The 16,064-nt window shown below is 59.3% G+C and overlaps 2 protein-coding genes across 2 annotated transcripts in view; both read left to right on the top strand.

The window, feature by feature from the left end:
• The window catches only part of LOC108543392 (uncharacterized), a 94,046-nt gene extending 83,430 nt beyond the window's left edge, over nucleotides 1–10,616 (top strand). The window contains 2 exon segments of the mRNA XM_017893860.1: nucleotides 3,317–3,372; nucleotides 8,082–10,616. The gene's annotated coding sequence lies outside the window, so the exon portion shown is untranslated.
• STK32C (serine/threonine kinase 32C) overlaps nucleotides 1–16,064 on the top strand; it is a 98,382-nt gene that overhangs the window by 58,382 nt on the left and 23,936 nt on the right. Inside the window, 1 exon segment of the mRNA XM_017893858.1 lies at nucleotides 3,317–3,372. Coding sequence (XP_017749347.1) covers nucleotides 3,317–3,372 — 56 coding nt within the window.

A 16,064-nucleotide genomic window follows, 5' to 3' on the forward strand; every position in this document is an offset into this window, starting at 1 on the left:
CTGACACGCCCTGACCCCCCACAGCCCCGCCCCAGCCCATTCCTGGCTTTACAGTCCCACCCCCTGCACACCCTGACCCCACAGCCATGCCCCGGCACACACTCACCCTGCTGCTGCCTCCTGGCCGGGAGCCCCTGCCGGAGCTGCCTCCTTCTCACACCCTCGGGAGGTACTGGCTTTGCAGGTGTGCAGGCACAGGTGACACAGTTGCCGTGACTCCCTTATGCTTCTGGCTTATTTAATACATTTTGTTTCCCATCCCTTTCCTCTCCAGGAGGGACTAACCTCAGGAACTAGTGCTTATTCTCTAAGTTGGAGGTGATGGTGGCTGGGCTCTCTTGCTGGTTCACAGCTCGGGGGGCCAGAGGCTTAGGGCTCCATGCTGTGCTGGCTGCTTGGGGTCCTGGGGGAGGCACCGGAGCATGCGCCCAGGCACTGGAAGATGCTGGCTTCGTTTCCCAGGGCAGTCCAGGACTGGATTCCAGGTACCCATGTGCCAAGTGCCAGGGTCAGGGGCGTGGCACAGCAGGTGCCATGTGGCCGTCCTAGGCATGCGTGTGGGCATGGACCACCACCCTCGTCCTCAGCTCTGTTGGGAATGGCCAAGGCTGTGCCAACCATGGGCTTCTGTGCCCGCTGGGGCTCTTCTGCCTCTACCGGGTGCTCCAAGAAGGAGCACAGGGGTCTCTAGGAGCGGCGGCCTGGGTGGAGCCTGGTGGACAGAGGGTCCTTGGACCCAGAGCCGCCCAGCAGAGTCATCTCCCCAAGCTGTAGGCAGCCAGCTCAGCCCTGGGCCTTGCCCTGACACCCCGTCCCCTCCCCACTGCAGGGCAGGCCCCGCAGACTCCGAGGTCCATCCCGTTGGGGTTGGCTGCTGGATGGCATCGGTGTCCCTGTCTCCCCTGCCACGGCCCAGCCGCCCTCTCGTTCCCCTCCCTCCTCCAGTTCAGCCCCGTCCATGACACGTGCCGGTTCGCAGCCCACTTTCCTTTAACATCTGGGGACATCGGGTGACGCCACAGGGTGGCAGCTGCTCCCTGCCTGTGGGGCTGTGGCCCGGGCTGCCTCGGAGTGCCCTCGCGGGTGCCGGAGCAGCCTCTGCCTTGATGACATAATCTCTGTTTGGGCGTGCGTAGGTTTTCCTGAGGAAGGAGGCTGGGATGCAGGGTGGGGCGGCTGCCGCCTGGAGCTGGGGATCTTGGGGGCTGTGCCAGCTTGTGGGTGTCGGCCACAGGTCTTGTCTGTGCAGCACGGTCTGTCCTCTGCGGCCTCTCTGCCCAGTGCCCAGCTCTGATGCCTGGCAGCCTCTTCTCTCACCCCTTGAAGCCCCACCCCCTCCATCAACCTGGTCCTGACCCCCTGTGCCAGTCAGTGCCCCTCTAGGCACTTGCAGAGGGGAGGTGAGGAGCGCCTTTCTAAGGCGCTTAAATCAGACCGCTCTCCCCACCTCTGCAGAGTCAAGCCCCACTGCCGTCTTGTGCAGAGGAGACCAAGGCCACAAGTCACAGCCCCTTTCTCACCCCCAGGTGCTCTGCTGACCGCCCTCCCACTTCACCCACTGACCAGCTTGTGGGTCTGTCCATACCATGGGGTCCTTTTCCTGCCTGTGCCCAGGCTGGCCCCTCACCTGGGCACCCTCTCTTTGCCCCCAGCTGATGCCTACTTGTCTGGAGGGCCCAGCACAGGTGTCCTCTCCCCAGGATACGACCCTGCACCTTCACGCCAGCTCTGCCCTGTGCTCCAAGCCCTGAAGCCTCCATGGGTCCTTGTCATGGTGCCCGTAGCTCAGACTGAAAGACCTCTGGGTGTGTGACTCTGTCTCCAGGCTCCGTGAGGATGGACACTTTGTCTGCTGTGTCTGTGCTGAACCCTGGTGCTATCCTGGAGCACCCTGGGAAGGGAGTGGGCATTTTCCAGTTTAGAGGAAAATGTGAAGAAACCTTTCTTCTAGAAACTTTTCTGTCTCCTCCTCCACACACCGAGTGCCTCAAGCACTTGCCCCACCAACGGCACAGGGTACCCCCAGGGAGCAGTGGAGATGAGATGAGACTCCAGGTCGTGCCTCCCAGGAGTGGTCAGTACCCACCGCGGTGTCTCCCTGGGTCTGCCTCTGGCCTTGGCTGTGTCTTCCCTGCCTTTAAAATAACCATGTTTGTGTGTTGGGGTGGTGGGTTCCAGATGTTGAATTCCCCACAGAATAAGTGAACATGAGGCTGTGGTAAAAGTGGGTAAAAAAGTGAAATGTTGTGAACCAGTGGGTGTCCTAAACCTGGCTCTAGGACACAGGGCCTTGCAGTGAGAGCCATGTGCAGGCCCTTCATGGGTGCAGCACACTAGGGGTGCAGACCCGGGGACACAGGCTTGGGGGTGCAGAATTGGGGATATAGGCCTGAGGACACAGGTGGAGGCAGCTGCTGGCCTGGGAGTCATCTGGAGGGGCTCATCCTGGAGGCCAGTGGGTGACATTGTGGGACCCCCGTCTAATGTGTACGGAGAATGTCCTGGGTTTGAAAGGCAAGTGGAGGCGGTCTGGAAAGCCCATCAGAATCCCTTTCCTTGGTGTGGATAGAGGCTCCCTGGGCAGGGCACACGGGGAGGTCTCATGAGTGACAATTGGGGGGCCGTCCTTCTCCCGGAAGGGCTTGCAGGTGTGGGAAACGGTGCCTTCTGCAGCTTCGCATAGGCCTGTGGAATGGCCCTCGTGCTGGGCGCAGGCACTCCCAGGCCACTCAGGTCATGGTGGACACAGCTGCAGCCCTGAGCCTCCTCTCGTTCATCTTGGGACCGTTTGCAAACTCCCCCAGGCTTGCCCAGTGAGTGTCAGCAGGGCCGACGCCCCTGTCCTCTGGAGACGCGGAGCAGGGTGGAGGGGAACCAGGAACAGCTGCTCACGCGTGCGTGGCTTCCCCCAAAACCCCGGGCCTGCCTGTTTGGGGGTGTTCACTGGACGGAGCAGCTTTCAGTGGGGGTGGCCGGTGCCCGGGACGGCAGCCCAGTAGAGTCGGACTCAGGCGTGTGTGGCTCGTTCTTGCCGTGTCCCTGCTGTGGTGGCACCTGCCTAATCCTGTAACAGTTCTGGGAATAGGACGTGCATGACCCCAGGCCCATGTCTTCACTGACTGGGGCTTGGCCCCCTCCTGCCTTGCACAGGAGCGAGAGTTCAGCCCGCCCCATGGAGATCCTCTTCTAGGGTGAGGGGCCCTGGCAGCATTGGGGTGGGGGGTGTCGAGGTGGAGGAGCTGCTCTGGGGTGGGGGTTTGTGCCACGTGGGGCCTTACTGCCACCTCACCAGGTGTCCCTCTGTTTTACTCTGCAGTGAACTTTGACCACTTCCAGATCCTTCGGGCCATCGGGAAGGGCAGCTTTGGCAAGGTAAGGCAGGGCCTGGCGTGGGGATTGGGCTGAGGGCTGAGGGGGCAGGGGCAGAACCGTGGAGTCGGACGTGCTGTCCCGAGTCCACCTACCCCCATCCTCCTCGGGAGAAGCAGCCTCACCCGGGCCGAGGCTCCAGGTCCTTTAGGGAGGGCATGGGCGCTCCTCCCATGGAGGCAGCCAGCTGTGCCGCCGTCAGACTGGGCCCCATGGTGTCACCAACACCGCAGCGTCTAGGAGCCACGGGGACAAAATCGCAGCTTTGGCTGAACCGGAGCCCAGAAGCCGGGCTGTGCCTACGGCTGCTCCTCAGGGCCTGCAGGGGACAGGATGGAGGGTGGGTGCTGAGCGTGCATCCTCAGCTGGGCCCTGTCCCCTTCCCCATCCCTGTCTCCAGCCCCGTCCAGAACGCCCTGCTGCTGCTGTCCTCCACGTAGGCCTTCTGGCTGGCCTGGACGGAGCCTGTTCCTTTATTCCTTTTGTTTTCTCTTGGCCAGATCTAACTTCCTGATTGACGCCTTGTAATATCTAGAGATCAGGGGTAATTATAACTCAAAGAGGCTTAACGAGCACTCAGGAAAGGTTGGAATTAGCCCTCCGGCTTCTGCGCGCGGCTCTGTTGTGGATGAATCACTTCTGAATGGACAGTTCTTTTCAGCTGTCCCGGGAGGCTTAGCAGATGGGCTCTGCCTCCCTCCCGCTCCTGGCTGTACAGCTGCCTGGACACTGTCTATTTAAGCCCCATAAGCCCTTTTTAAAGCGATTGCCGGGCTACCGGAGTATAATACGTAGGGTATTTGATGTGATTAATTACCTCCATTTCATTGTATCGCAAGCCATGGCTCTGCTGGGTTACTTGCGGCCTGGGGTGATGAAAAGTCAGAGTGAATGAGCCCCTTTGCGCAGTGCGTTGAGAAAGCTCCCGTGCACCAAGGAGAGAGTGCTTTTGAGTCCCTGCATGTGGGGAGGTGCCTGTGGACCTGCTCTGTTTTGTTGCTGGTGAGGCCAGTTGAGCCTCTAGGTGAAGTGCTGAAGCCGGCGGAGTTCGTCAGAGACACTCAGGGCTGTTGGGACTGACTCAGACCCTCCTGTCCTCCCAGCTGAGCCTCAGTTCTATTCTCCGGGCCCACAGCGGGTGCACGAGGGGCAGGCAGGATGGAGTTTGGGGGGACTGCTCCCCTCAGGCAGCAGAGGACGGCAACTGCGACGGGTTTCAGGAGAGGGGGCTTAGGGGGACCCTGGGAGTCACCAGGCATCCAGAAATCAGGTTCAAGGAGGGAGGCTGGGAAGCCTGGGCCCGGCCAGCACATCTGGAGAGGGCCAGGCCAAGGGCATCTGAGGGTCAAAGACCTGCCCTGGGGAGCGAGGCTGGCGGGTGCAGGTGCTGTTTCCTGGGGGCCCCGGCGTCTCCCCATTGCCCCCGCCTCTGTTGGCCCTACACCCCTGCCTGGGGATGGTCCCCTCCTTCTCATGAGCACAGGTGGGCAGCCTCAGCCCTGCCACCGTCTGCAGACCCCCCCAGGGTTCTGCTCCTCGGACCAGTTCTTAAGAGGCTCGCAAAAGCCAGCTGGCCCAGAAATGGGCAACTGTGGAGTGTGGGGAACAGGAGGGAGCCACTGGGTGCTGTGCTCAGATGCAGGGTAATCGTGCACCTGGAGGGTTCCTTCTGGCTCCCAGTTAGGCCTCCTCATCAGGCCTGCAGGGGCTCTGTGCAGCACTTGCTGATGGATGCCTGGCACCGAGGGGAGGGTGAGGTGAGGCCTTTCACTGACCTGGAGGGGTCCTTCCAGCTCTTTCACTGGCCAAGGCAATGACCCCATAGCCGGAAGGATGAGGGCTGAGAAGGCGGCTCTGCATGTGGTTGGGCTGTAGCTGCGTCTGCTCACACATGGCCTCAGTTCAGAGGGGCTGCAGCAGCAGAGGCCCCAGCCACGGCTGTTTCCCTGCAGGAGGTGGTGGGCCCAGGCTCAGCTGCGCCCAGGCCCTGCCAGTGTTGGAGCCACCTGTGAAACTGGCTCCGGGTCAAAGGGTGGGATACCCTGGTAGGGCACCGGAGCCCACCCGTTAAGGACGGCGCAGCGTTTGGAGTCCGACTGGGTAGAGTCCGGTCCTGCCAAATGGCCGTGGTGCAGCTGCTCTACCTGCCAGGGCCACAGCTCCACTCTTGGGGCCACCGCTCCTGGAAACGGATCATCTAGAGCTGGCCCTTGGCTTTTGTGTTTGTTTTCAATTTTTAAAAAAATTACAGTGAATTACTCATAACAAAATTTACCGTTTTCACTGTTTTGAAGGCAGCTCTGGGGCCTGAAGTACATGGTGCCCCCCAGTTCTGTCCAGCTGAAAGTGGTGGTCTTAGTTAATTCCAGGACTAACCACTTAGCGGGAGGAATCTAGACTTGGAGAAAATCTGTTTTCTTCCTGCCATGGACATTCCTCCAGCCTGCCCCCCGCCCCTGCCTGCCCCCTCACCTGGCATAGACATTCATCCAGCCCACTCTCCACCCCGTCTCGCCCCCACCCAGCATAGACATTCATCCAGCCCACGCTCCGCCCCCACCCCGCCCCCAGGCCGCTCAGTGTGATTAAATTCTGCCTGGCGCCTTCTCAGCTTCCAGCCGGGGTTACAAAGGCCTCGGTGTCTGAGAAGCTCGCTGCCTCCCCAGCACTGCCTAATTGTGCTTGTTCAGAATCCAGGACTCCGAATTCCAGCCTCAGGCTACGGTTATCTCAGGCTGCGGGCTGTGGTCACAGGAACCGTGGATGGGGGCAGTCCCTTCCCACGTCCTTCCGGGAGCTGGTGGTGGTTGGCTTGGATGCAGCTGCCCCAGGGAGGAGGGCAGGTCACTGCCCCAGGATCTCTCTGGGACCAGGCTTGGCTGGGGGGCGCAGACCAGTGCAGGTTGGGCCGGGCATGAACCCCAAGTCCATGCCGAGCCCCGGCCCCTCTGGCCTGTCAGGCGGGCCCCATCTCTGGACACAAGTCTCTTAAAAGCCGTTGACTTTTCCGGTCTGTGGTTCTCCTGGGTGGGGGTACAGCGTTTTCCTGTTCTTTGGGCCAAGGTTTCCCGAACCAAACACGCCATGGAGGAGCTGTCTCTCCCGCTGCCTTCTGAGGCTGAGCCGGGCCTGTGAAACATGCTGACAGGAGGCACGGGGGCAGGAGGAAAAGCATACGAATTTATTGTTAGTGTGACATGTGCAGGGCATCGTGGGGGAAAAAGAAAATACCCAGAACAGTGGGGGGCCCGAGGGCTGACGGGCAGGCTGGGAGAAGGTGGAGTGGGGGCCGCGTGGGGGGCCCGAGGGCTGACGGGCCGGCTGGGAGAAGGTGGAGTGGGGGCCGCGTCGGGGGCACACAGCTTGTAGGGAAGACTACAGGGCCCTCAGAGAAGCAATGGGGACTGTGATGGTTTGTGACCGAGCCTGAGGCGGGGATGGATCCTGGCCCCTCTCCAGGGGGAGGGTCCCTTTTCCTGGGCCGGTGGAACTGCAGGAGGGGCTGAGCTGGCAGTTTCTCTTGGAGGGTCTGTCTTTAGACAGATGAGGGGAGTTCGGTGAGAGCCGCCCACCTCAGGTGCTGTTTTCCAGTGGCTTCTGCTCCAAATAGTCAACAAGGCACAGTTTGCTGGTGCCGCCAGAGCCCCTTCACCACCCATGCCCTTCTGTCCTCCTGCTGCACTCCCCCCACCTCGGGTCCTGCTCCACTGGCCCCGTGCCCCAGTTACCCTCATCTGCCCCACTCCCAGCAGCTCCCAGCTCATGGCCCCTCTCAGAGGACAATAGACCCTGGCCCCCATACATGCATACATGCTTGAAGACCATCTGCACCCAGCGCTGCCTCATTCACCATCAGGGCAAAAAACATTCTGTTCTGGGGAGAATGGAGTCCATTTGGAATTCAGCTTTTATTTTTTTGCTTTTTTTTTTTTTTTGAGTCAGGGTCTCCCTCTGTCACCCAGGCTACAGTGCAGTGGCGTGATCTCGGCTCACTGCGACCTCCGCCTCCCAGGTTCAAGTGATTCTCATGCCTCAGCCTCCTGAGTAGCTGGGACTACAGGCGTGTGCAACCACACTCAGTTAACTTTTTTTTGTAATTTTAGTAGAGGCGATTTCGCTATGTTCGCCAGGCTGGTCTCAAAGTCGTGACCTCAAGAGATCTGCCCGTCTCAGCCTCCCAAAGTGCTGGGATTAGAGGTGTGAGCCACCACGCCTGGCTGGAATTCAGCCTTTTAAATCGGCAGGCTCGAGGTCTGGAACTGCTTGTGGACAGCTTGTTGTGGGTGTGGCCACGCGCAGGCCTCTCTCTGGGCGTCCCGCACTGTTCCCTGCAGGGTGTGCTGACCAGCGAGGCCGCAGTACTCCAGAGCCTCTTCTACACTCTGCCAAAAATGCCGGCTCTTCCCCTGTGTTTATATTTCCACATGGACTGTGGCCATATGTCTTATGAATATGTCTTGTCAAGGTCGAAAGTAACCCCACTGGGATTTGGGTAGGACTTACATTTTCAGATTAATTGAGAGCAAAGTGGAGATCTTACCCATCTAGGGGTCTAGTGACTTTTACCCAAATAGGCATCTGCTTTTTTATATTGATTCTTCATATTTTGCTATGTTTATGCTATGTTGTTCCTGTAGTTATCATTTGTCACATTGTTACGTGTAACTTTTTGCTACTGTGACTAAGAGACTTTATTTTCTAACTTTTTCCAGTGTTAAATTGTGAACTTTGTTCCTGAGCTGCGTGGCCCTGCATCCTGCCTTCTCGCACCTGTCAAAGGGCCAGTGGGCGTCCTCTGGAGCCACGGCTGTGCTTCTGGATGGAGGAGTTGGGTGGGCTGGGCGTGTGGCTCTTGTACCTAGCCTGGGCAGCAGGTGTGGGTGGAGGGTCGGGTTTGGCTTTGCCAAGCTGTGGCTGGTGCTCCTGGGAATAACAGCCAGACCCTCACTTAACTAGGAGTGTTTTGGGTGTGAGGTGCTAAGTGCTGGGAGATCACATGTTCCTGTTGATGTTTGTAGGGGCAGAGGCTGGGTTTCCACTCGGCCAGAATGCTGCAGGGAACACCAGGACGCCAGCTTGGTGGTGTCTGATGGCACAGCTATCCGGAGGCAGAGGCGTGTCTCTAGGGGTGTGGTGCCCCTTTGGGGGTTTGAGAGCCCCCTGCCCAGATGGATTTCTCGGTGGCACGGCTGGCTGTTGGGCAGTGGGCATAGTTGGGTGTAGCCCTGCCCCTTGACCCTGAGTGGGCCTCTGCTGTCTCCTCTCTAACCCCCCTAGCTGGCTGGGCTCCTCACCCTGCCCTGCACACCCTTACCGCAGGCCATCCCCCTTTCCGAGAGAGAGAGAGGCACAGGCGCACGGCGTCCGCATTTCCCAGGCTGTGCGGAAAGAACTAAGAAAACGGGGGTCAAAAGGCCTTCACCACAGCCCCCACCCACCCCGAGGAACCGCCTGTCCTTGCAGTGACCCCACGTCCCCGATGAACCCAAGAGAGAGGCAGGAAGAGGGAGAGCATGTCTGTGGGTAAAGAAGGGCTGCCTGGCCGGGCTCCCCAGCTCCATGTCCCTGTGCAGGGCCTGTGGGCGTGGCCCTGATTCCACCTTGCCTGGGCCCCCTGTGCTGTCTCAGCCAGAAGACAGTGCCTGTGGTCACTATGGCAACCTCCACGCGGCTGCTGCAGGACCACCCTGCCAGGTTCAGCCGTAACGCAGCGGCTGAGCCTGTGGCCTCTGAGTCCATGCCGGGAGGAGCTGCTTCTGAGGGTTCCTCTCATCCATCGGGGGGTTTGCTGCAGGTGGAGAGCAGCACTGGCCGAGAAGAGCTCGGAGGTGTCTGGGTTCTAGGATGAAACTCAATTGCCAGCTTGGAGTCATGGGGGTCCCAGACCACCACCTGGGTGGCTCGAGTCAGCGCTGCCTGTAGCCCAGGCTCTGCCCTTGGGGGGGCTTCCCTGGGGGGCCTCATGCTCTCCAGGCCACCAGGATAGCAGCTCCACCGAAAGGCAGCCTGGGTGACCTCAGCCTGGCAGGCAGCTCTGTTTGTTCCTCACGCTTGCAGCCAGCGGACACTGACGCCGATTGGAAGCTGGGTGTCCTGGGGGCTGCTTATTTGTGATGTGTGTTCCCATGGTGAGCGATGCGTTCCTGTCCTCACTGTCCACCCTGTTCCTGAGATGTCCAGGCCTGGATTCTGGACTTGGGATCTGAGGACCCCGGGTCTATGTGCCGTGGGTGACCCTCACGCGACAGCCCCCTAGTGTCCGGGAAGCCTGGCTGAAAGGGAGCCAGCAGTGGCCTCTGAAAGTTGATGATGTCCAGCAGTGTCTACAGAAGCCCTGCAATGCTGGCCTGCTGCCAGGCTCCCGGGGCAGGGGCTGCTGCAGTCACTGCGGGCGACTGAGCCTGGGTTTCTCCCCAGACGCCTCTCACTTCCCAGCAGCACAGGCTCTGGCTTCCTCGCCAGCCCGCCGCCCGGCCACCCCGCTCAGGGCAGCAGGAGCCCTTTGTGGCGGCCACAAGTGTGTGGCACAGAGTGACCCCCATCCGGCAGGGAGTGTGTGGTGCCCCTGGGGACCTTGCAGTAGTGGTGTTTCCGGACTCCGTTAGTTGGGACTAAGATGGTTTGATACAGGCTTTGGGTTTTTGCTGACTTTGCTGTGATTCTGTGATTGTGTGTGTGAGATGGGCTCCCCCGGCTTGGGAGGACCGTGTGCTGTTGCTGGGTCCGGAGAATGTTTACTGGGCTGAACTGACCTGTCCTCCTGTGGGGACCAAAGGAATCTGCTGGCTGGACCCAGGGCCCCAGGACAGGCTGTGGGGAGGTTCAGCACACACAGTGCTCTTGTCCTGAGCCCTCACACAATCTGTAAAATGCCCATCAGCTTCCCGAGGGTTCTGGCCTGTGGCTCTCAGGAGTGTGGAGTGCGGTACTGGCCACCGCAGACCCTGTCTGGCTTTGGGGTTTAAATGGTTAAGTGCAGTGTGATCTTCCTCCCTTGGACCTCTGATGGGGAGTGCTTGGCCCCACATTGGCCCCACATGTCCAGCCTGGCCCAGGGCGAGGGTTTCAGGAGCATTGGGGGCCCAGACAGGGCTGGACAGTCACCCCAGCACTGCAACCTGGTCTCTGCCGAAGTGTCCACCCAGCTTGCCCCTCCTCCCCGTGTATGGACGCGTGTGTGCATGCATGTGTGCATGCCTGTGTGTGTACATGAGCATGTGTATGTGTGCCTGCATGTCTGTGTGATGTGTGTGTGCATGCCTCTGTGTGTGTGTGCATGTGTGGATGTGGTATGTATGTGTGTGGATGCATGTCTGTGTGTGTGTGCATGAGTGTATGTGGTATGTATGTGGTGTGGGTATGTGTGGGTGCATGCATGTCTGTGTGTGCATGCCTCTGTGTGTGTGCATGAGTGTATGTGGTATGTATGTGTGGGTGCGTGCATTTCACATGTATGAACTGTGTTTCCAACGCTTTAATGTCAGGGCTTTGCTGACCCTGGAGAGACTGCCCCTCTGGGGCCAGCCACTTCCTAGAGATCAGAAACACTTGCCTTTGGTTGCCTTTCAAATGCAACCCCCAACCCACCCCCAGCTGTCTCCTCTGTGTGCTCCCAGGCTCGGGCCCACATCCCCTGCACGAATCACGGCCTGACCGCAGACACCCAGGGCAGGCCTGTATCCCCACAGCCCAGCCTCCAGCATGTTCACCCGGCTTTCCCCACCTTTCCCGAGGAAGCCTCCGCCAAGGCTCTGCCTGTTTCCCCATCATGTCGTCTGTCTCTGAGACCATGGTCTTCCCCTGTGTGGCCCCATGATGTGGCATGCCCCACCTCCTGTTGGGAACTGTAACAAATGGTCTCATCAATGGCAAGCATCTCCTGATCTCACCCACCTGCGTGATAATAAAACCTACATTTTAAAGCAAGGACCGTCTCCTGAATCGTGTGGATCTCTTGGGCCTGCTGTCCAGCTTCCCATGGGGGCCTCTGAGAGCAGCTGCTGCACCACAGTCCTCAGTAGACGCTGCCTCGGTCCCAAGGAGGCTGCCCCGTGCCCTGGCCATATGGTGGGAGGAAGACCCCTGCCAGGGCTGCTGGCAGTTCTCCAGGCCTCATCCACTTACCTGCCACACTGAGGGACCCAGCTTAGCAGCTGCCTTTTCTCTGGGAAGGTCAGGGCTGGAGACTCTCGGGGGCTCCAGGCTGTGCTGGGTCTGACCACCATGGCTTTGAAGGAGACAGAGATGCTAAGGATTAAACAGACCACCCTCCCCGCCAGGCCAGAGTTGGGACGGGGGATGGCAGCTCTGATGAGAGAACCCAGAGGAACCCTGTGTACACAGCAGCTGGAGGCTCCTAAAAGGTCGGGGGAGGGATCGTGCTCTCCCTGCCGTGGGGAAGCTGATTCTACTAGGGCCGGTTCCGCTCCAGGCTCCAGGGGCAGAGGGGTGAAGCTGCACCAGGACCAGCACCGCGGGCACACTTAGGTTCCGCTGCGCCTCGCCCTCTGCTTTGGATTCGCCTCCACCACCACTGCAGGACCAAAGAAATCCTGTGTGGGGGCCTCGGTGCAGAGTCCGCATGGAAGAAACGGTTACCACATGCTCCTAAATGGGCCAAAACACGGTGGGAATTTGCCGGGCCCATCTCTCTGGGTCGCCCAGGCTGCACCTTTATGCCTTAAAATACCTCTTTCCCTCATGACTGATTCAGGAGGAGAAGAACGTTCGTATCCATTTTCTCATTTTCTTCCCTCAACAGGCGCGTGCATGGTCCTTGCCTTTGCCTTGGAGCTGCAAGGAAGCTGAGGCCAGAGAGGTGGCCCTGCTGGCCTCAGGTCAGGTCACCTGGCTTGGGAGGAACAAGCACCAGTGGAGGGCTGAGGGGCCCAGCCTGTGAGCCCAGAGAGCACAGCCCAGGGAGCACAGTCCAAGGAGTGGGAGCCTGGGGAGCACCGTCCAGGGAGCACAGCCCAAGGAGTGGGCATTTAAAACGAAACTGCCTGCCCAGCTGGCAGCTCTGGTCTCAGCAGCCGGGAGGCCATGGTCAAAGCACAGGGGATCCATCCACCTGTGTGGGTCCCTGAGGGCCGGCCTCACCTTTCGGGGTAGAACTGGGGCAGGCGGGTTTCCGTGATACAACCACAGCGTGGAAGCTGAAGATCTTCTCCTACTCACACACCTTGGCGGGTCCATGGCAGGCCTGGTGCCCACAAGCACTTGGAGGTTGGGGGCACAGACAGGGAGTGCAGGGACCCTGGGGCCAACACGTTTGTCCGATCCAGAGGAGCTCTGCTTGGTGAGTGAATCCCAGGCACCAGGTCCAGGGTCACGCCGGGATTGACACGTAAACTGGCAGGCAAATGTCTGAATGGCCCAGGAAAGGAAGCCTCTGTTAGGTGGGAGACTCGCCTCTAAGTTTCTACCTCTGGCCACCGGCTGGAGCCGCTGGGGTGAGTGGCGGATAGTATTGGAAACCGTGTTGAGGGTGACTGAGCCGTTCTGGTGTGGAAAGTTAAACTTGTATTTGAGACTGACCTGAGGCAGCATAACGTCATAGACACCCCCTCCCGGGCCGCCTCCCTGGCTGTCCTGCAGCGAGCCCACGAGTGAGAAGGAAGCTTCCTCGCCATCCCGCTGGGCCCACGCATGGCAGACACAGCTGCCCAGTGCGTGTGGGGCCCGTGCATGGTGGGGTTGCCACCTGCCACCCAGCCTCAGCTTCCTCATCTGGACTGGGAGCCCCTGGCCACCCCATCCAGTCCCCCCCTTCTGGGAACCTCATAACAGGTTGTGCCATCCAGGACCACAGGGACATCAATGACCATTTCCGGGGCAGTCGGGCCTCCCCATGGGCCCAGAGTCCCAGCACTGACCACGTCCCTCTGCTGACCAGGCCGTCTGCAGGCCCTGGCACCTGGGGAAGGGGCCGGGGTCCTTTCTGTGCTCCTGACTGAGGCCCATGCATGGGTTTTGCGGCCACGGAAGCATTGTCTCCACTCTTCTCTTTTTCTGGTTTTTAGAAGGTGCAACTCCCATGGTATAGAGAGGAGCACCATGACCCCCCACAAGCACCCGGGTCCGGCCTCACCAGGAACTGACGCGGCACAATCCTGTTTCAGCCACAGCCTTCGCCCACCTCCCACCGTGCCCTGGGTATCCGACATGAATTCCAGAGAGTGTGTCATTTTATCCATCGATAGTTTAGTGTGTGTCTTTAAAGAGGAGGACTCTCTTCGTAGCCACCACCACGGTATTTTTCCACACCTGAAACAATGGTCTTTACGATCCCATCACACTGCGCCAGGCTTGTGTTCTTCCAGTGCCTGTGACTGGCTTCTGATGGTTTCTCTGAGTCAGGATCCGGATGAGTCTTGCAGTGAGGTGGGCCCATGACCGCCAGTCACTCTGTGGGCCCTGTCCTTGCTGTTTACTTGCTGAGGGCCCAGGTGGCTCTGTGGTTCCATATCCTGAGCATCCCGTCTGCTTCTGCTGCCCACGTCACCTGGAGGCCCGGGCACTGTCCCTTCCTCCTGCCTTCTCCTTCCTTCCAGAAATAACCCTTGTAAGAAAGATTTTGGTTCGTATTTCCATTGGTTGGTTTCTTTTTTTTTTTTTTTTTTTTTTGAGACGGAGTCTTGCGCTGTTGCCAGGCTGGAGTGCAGTGGTGCAATCTTGGCTCTCCGGGTTCAAGATATTCCCCTGCCTCAGCCTCCTGAGTAGCTGGGACTACAGGCGCGCGTCACCACGCCCAGCTGATTTTTTGTATTTTAGTAGAGATGGGGTTTCACCATGTTGGGCCGGGATGGTCTCAAACTCCTGACCTCGTGATCCACCCGCCTCCGCCTCTCAAAGTATTGAGATTACAGGTGTGAACCACCATACCTGGCCTGATTTCTTTTAATATATCCGTTTAACCTGCTTCTGGCGTCAAGGGTGGCACACCACTCACACGGCTCACACCACTCACATCACTCACATGGTTCATACCAGTCACGTGATTCACACCACTCATACAGTTCATACCACTCACAGTTCACACTGTTCACAGCAGCCGAGAGGCCGTGGTCAAAGGACAAGGGATCCATCCACCTGTGTGGGTCCCTGAGGGCCGGCCTCACCGTTGCGGGTGGAACTGGGGCAGGAGAGTTTCCGTGATACAACCCAGGAAGCCGGTGGCTGGGTGCCCCTGCCTGGCCATGAACACCTGACAGCCATAGGGCACGGGGGGGTTCCCAGCCTCTTGGGACAAAGTTCACACAACTCACACCAGTCACAGCCTCCCCTTGCTTTCTAAACCCGCAGCCGTGTGTCTGGTGTCCCCTGTGCAGTGTGCATCCCTGCCCTAGGTCCCATCACAGCCGCATCACTCACCCTGGTGGACGTGCCACACGACCTGCCCACCCGCCCCGGTAGGCATACTGCACAAGTGTCCAAGCCCGGTAGGCACACTGCATAAGTGTCCAATGGCTGCTGTAACACATTAGCCCATGTGCAATGGCTTTGAACAACATAGACTTCGTGTCTTTATCTGACCTCCAGCCCCCCAGGCCTCCCCAGCAGCTCACGAGAGCTGCAGGCTTGAGGCAGCCAGAGGTGCAAGAAGAGGTGGTCCCTGACTGACAGGAACGGATGGCAGCCACACCTGCCCTGGTCACCTACCAAGCAGGTAGGGGAGAGCCATGGCATGAAGGGGCCAGAAGCTCAGAAGGGGCCATACAGAGCATGGGGTGCAGAGTGTGGAGGGTGAAACCCTTTGGGCTCACAGCTCTGCAGAAACAGGCGAGAGGGAGCTCTGACTGTGGAGGGGCACCCAGAGTCCCCCCAAGAATTCGTAGAGACCTCATCTAGCAGCAGGGGTGGCAGAAAAAGTGAGGTGGGCAAACCTGCTTTAGGAACCCCCCTGTTTCAGAGGGGACTGCAGCAAGGCATGGGAATGTGGCGGATGAGGAAGGGACATGGAGGTGCCGCCCAGGACTCAGGGATGTATCGAGAGGTGTCAGGAGGGTGCAAGGGAGAAACAGCTGGCAGAGCTCCCCTGGAAGCAACTGTCAAGCTTGGGCAGCACGGAGGGTGGCCCTCAAGATGGATCATGGACTACGCATATCCTGTGCACAGGTCCTGAGTCCTGGGGCAAGAGGAGAGCTGGGAGTAGCCAGGCAAGGTGTTAAGAGCCTTGGTTATCCCCAAGTGGGAGAATCCACATGGCCACAGGTTCTCAGCCACTCGGGAGCAGCATCTCCACGCTCCGTTTGAAGATAGCCCAGAATCCCAGATCTCGTCAGAATGATCACTTGTGTGCAAGCACCAGAAACAGTATGTCCACAGTGGTTCCGCAGTGGCGAGGACTCAGACGGCGCCCCAGCCCATCTGCTTTTCCAAGCCCAGCGAGGTTCCAGCTGGCATGAAGCAGCTGAGGGGTGGCAGCTATTGCTGAAGGAACCGTCCTGCAGGCGCAGCAACCGCGTGCCTTAGCCCCGTGGCAATGTTCTGATTAAACGAGGGCTTTAGGCAGGAGCTCAAGCGCCCGTGCACGTATGGGCCTGGGAGGTAGCTCCGTCCCCCAGGAAGCCGGTGGGCTGGGTGCCCCTGCCTGGCCATCAACACCTGACAGCCATAGGGCATGGGGGGTTCCCAGCCTCTTGGGACAAAGACCCCCCTCTGCCATCTGCAGCAGATGGAAGAAGAGCTGCAAG

The sequence above is a fragment of the Rhinopithecus bieti genome, unplaced genomic scaffold (assembly GCF_001698545.2).
Source record: "Rhinopithecus bieti isolate Rb0 unplaced genomic scaffold, ASM169854v2 scaffold_24263, whole genome shotgun sequence".
NCBI lineage: Eukaryota > Metazoa > Chordata > Mammalia > Primates > Cercopithecidae > Rhinopithecus > Rhinopithecus bieti.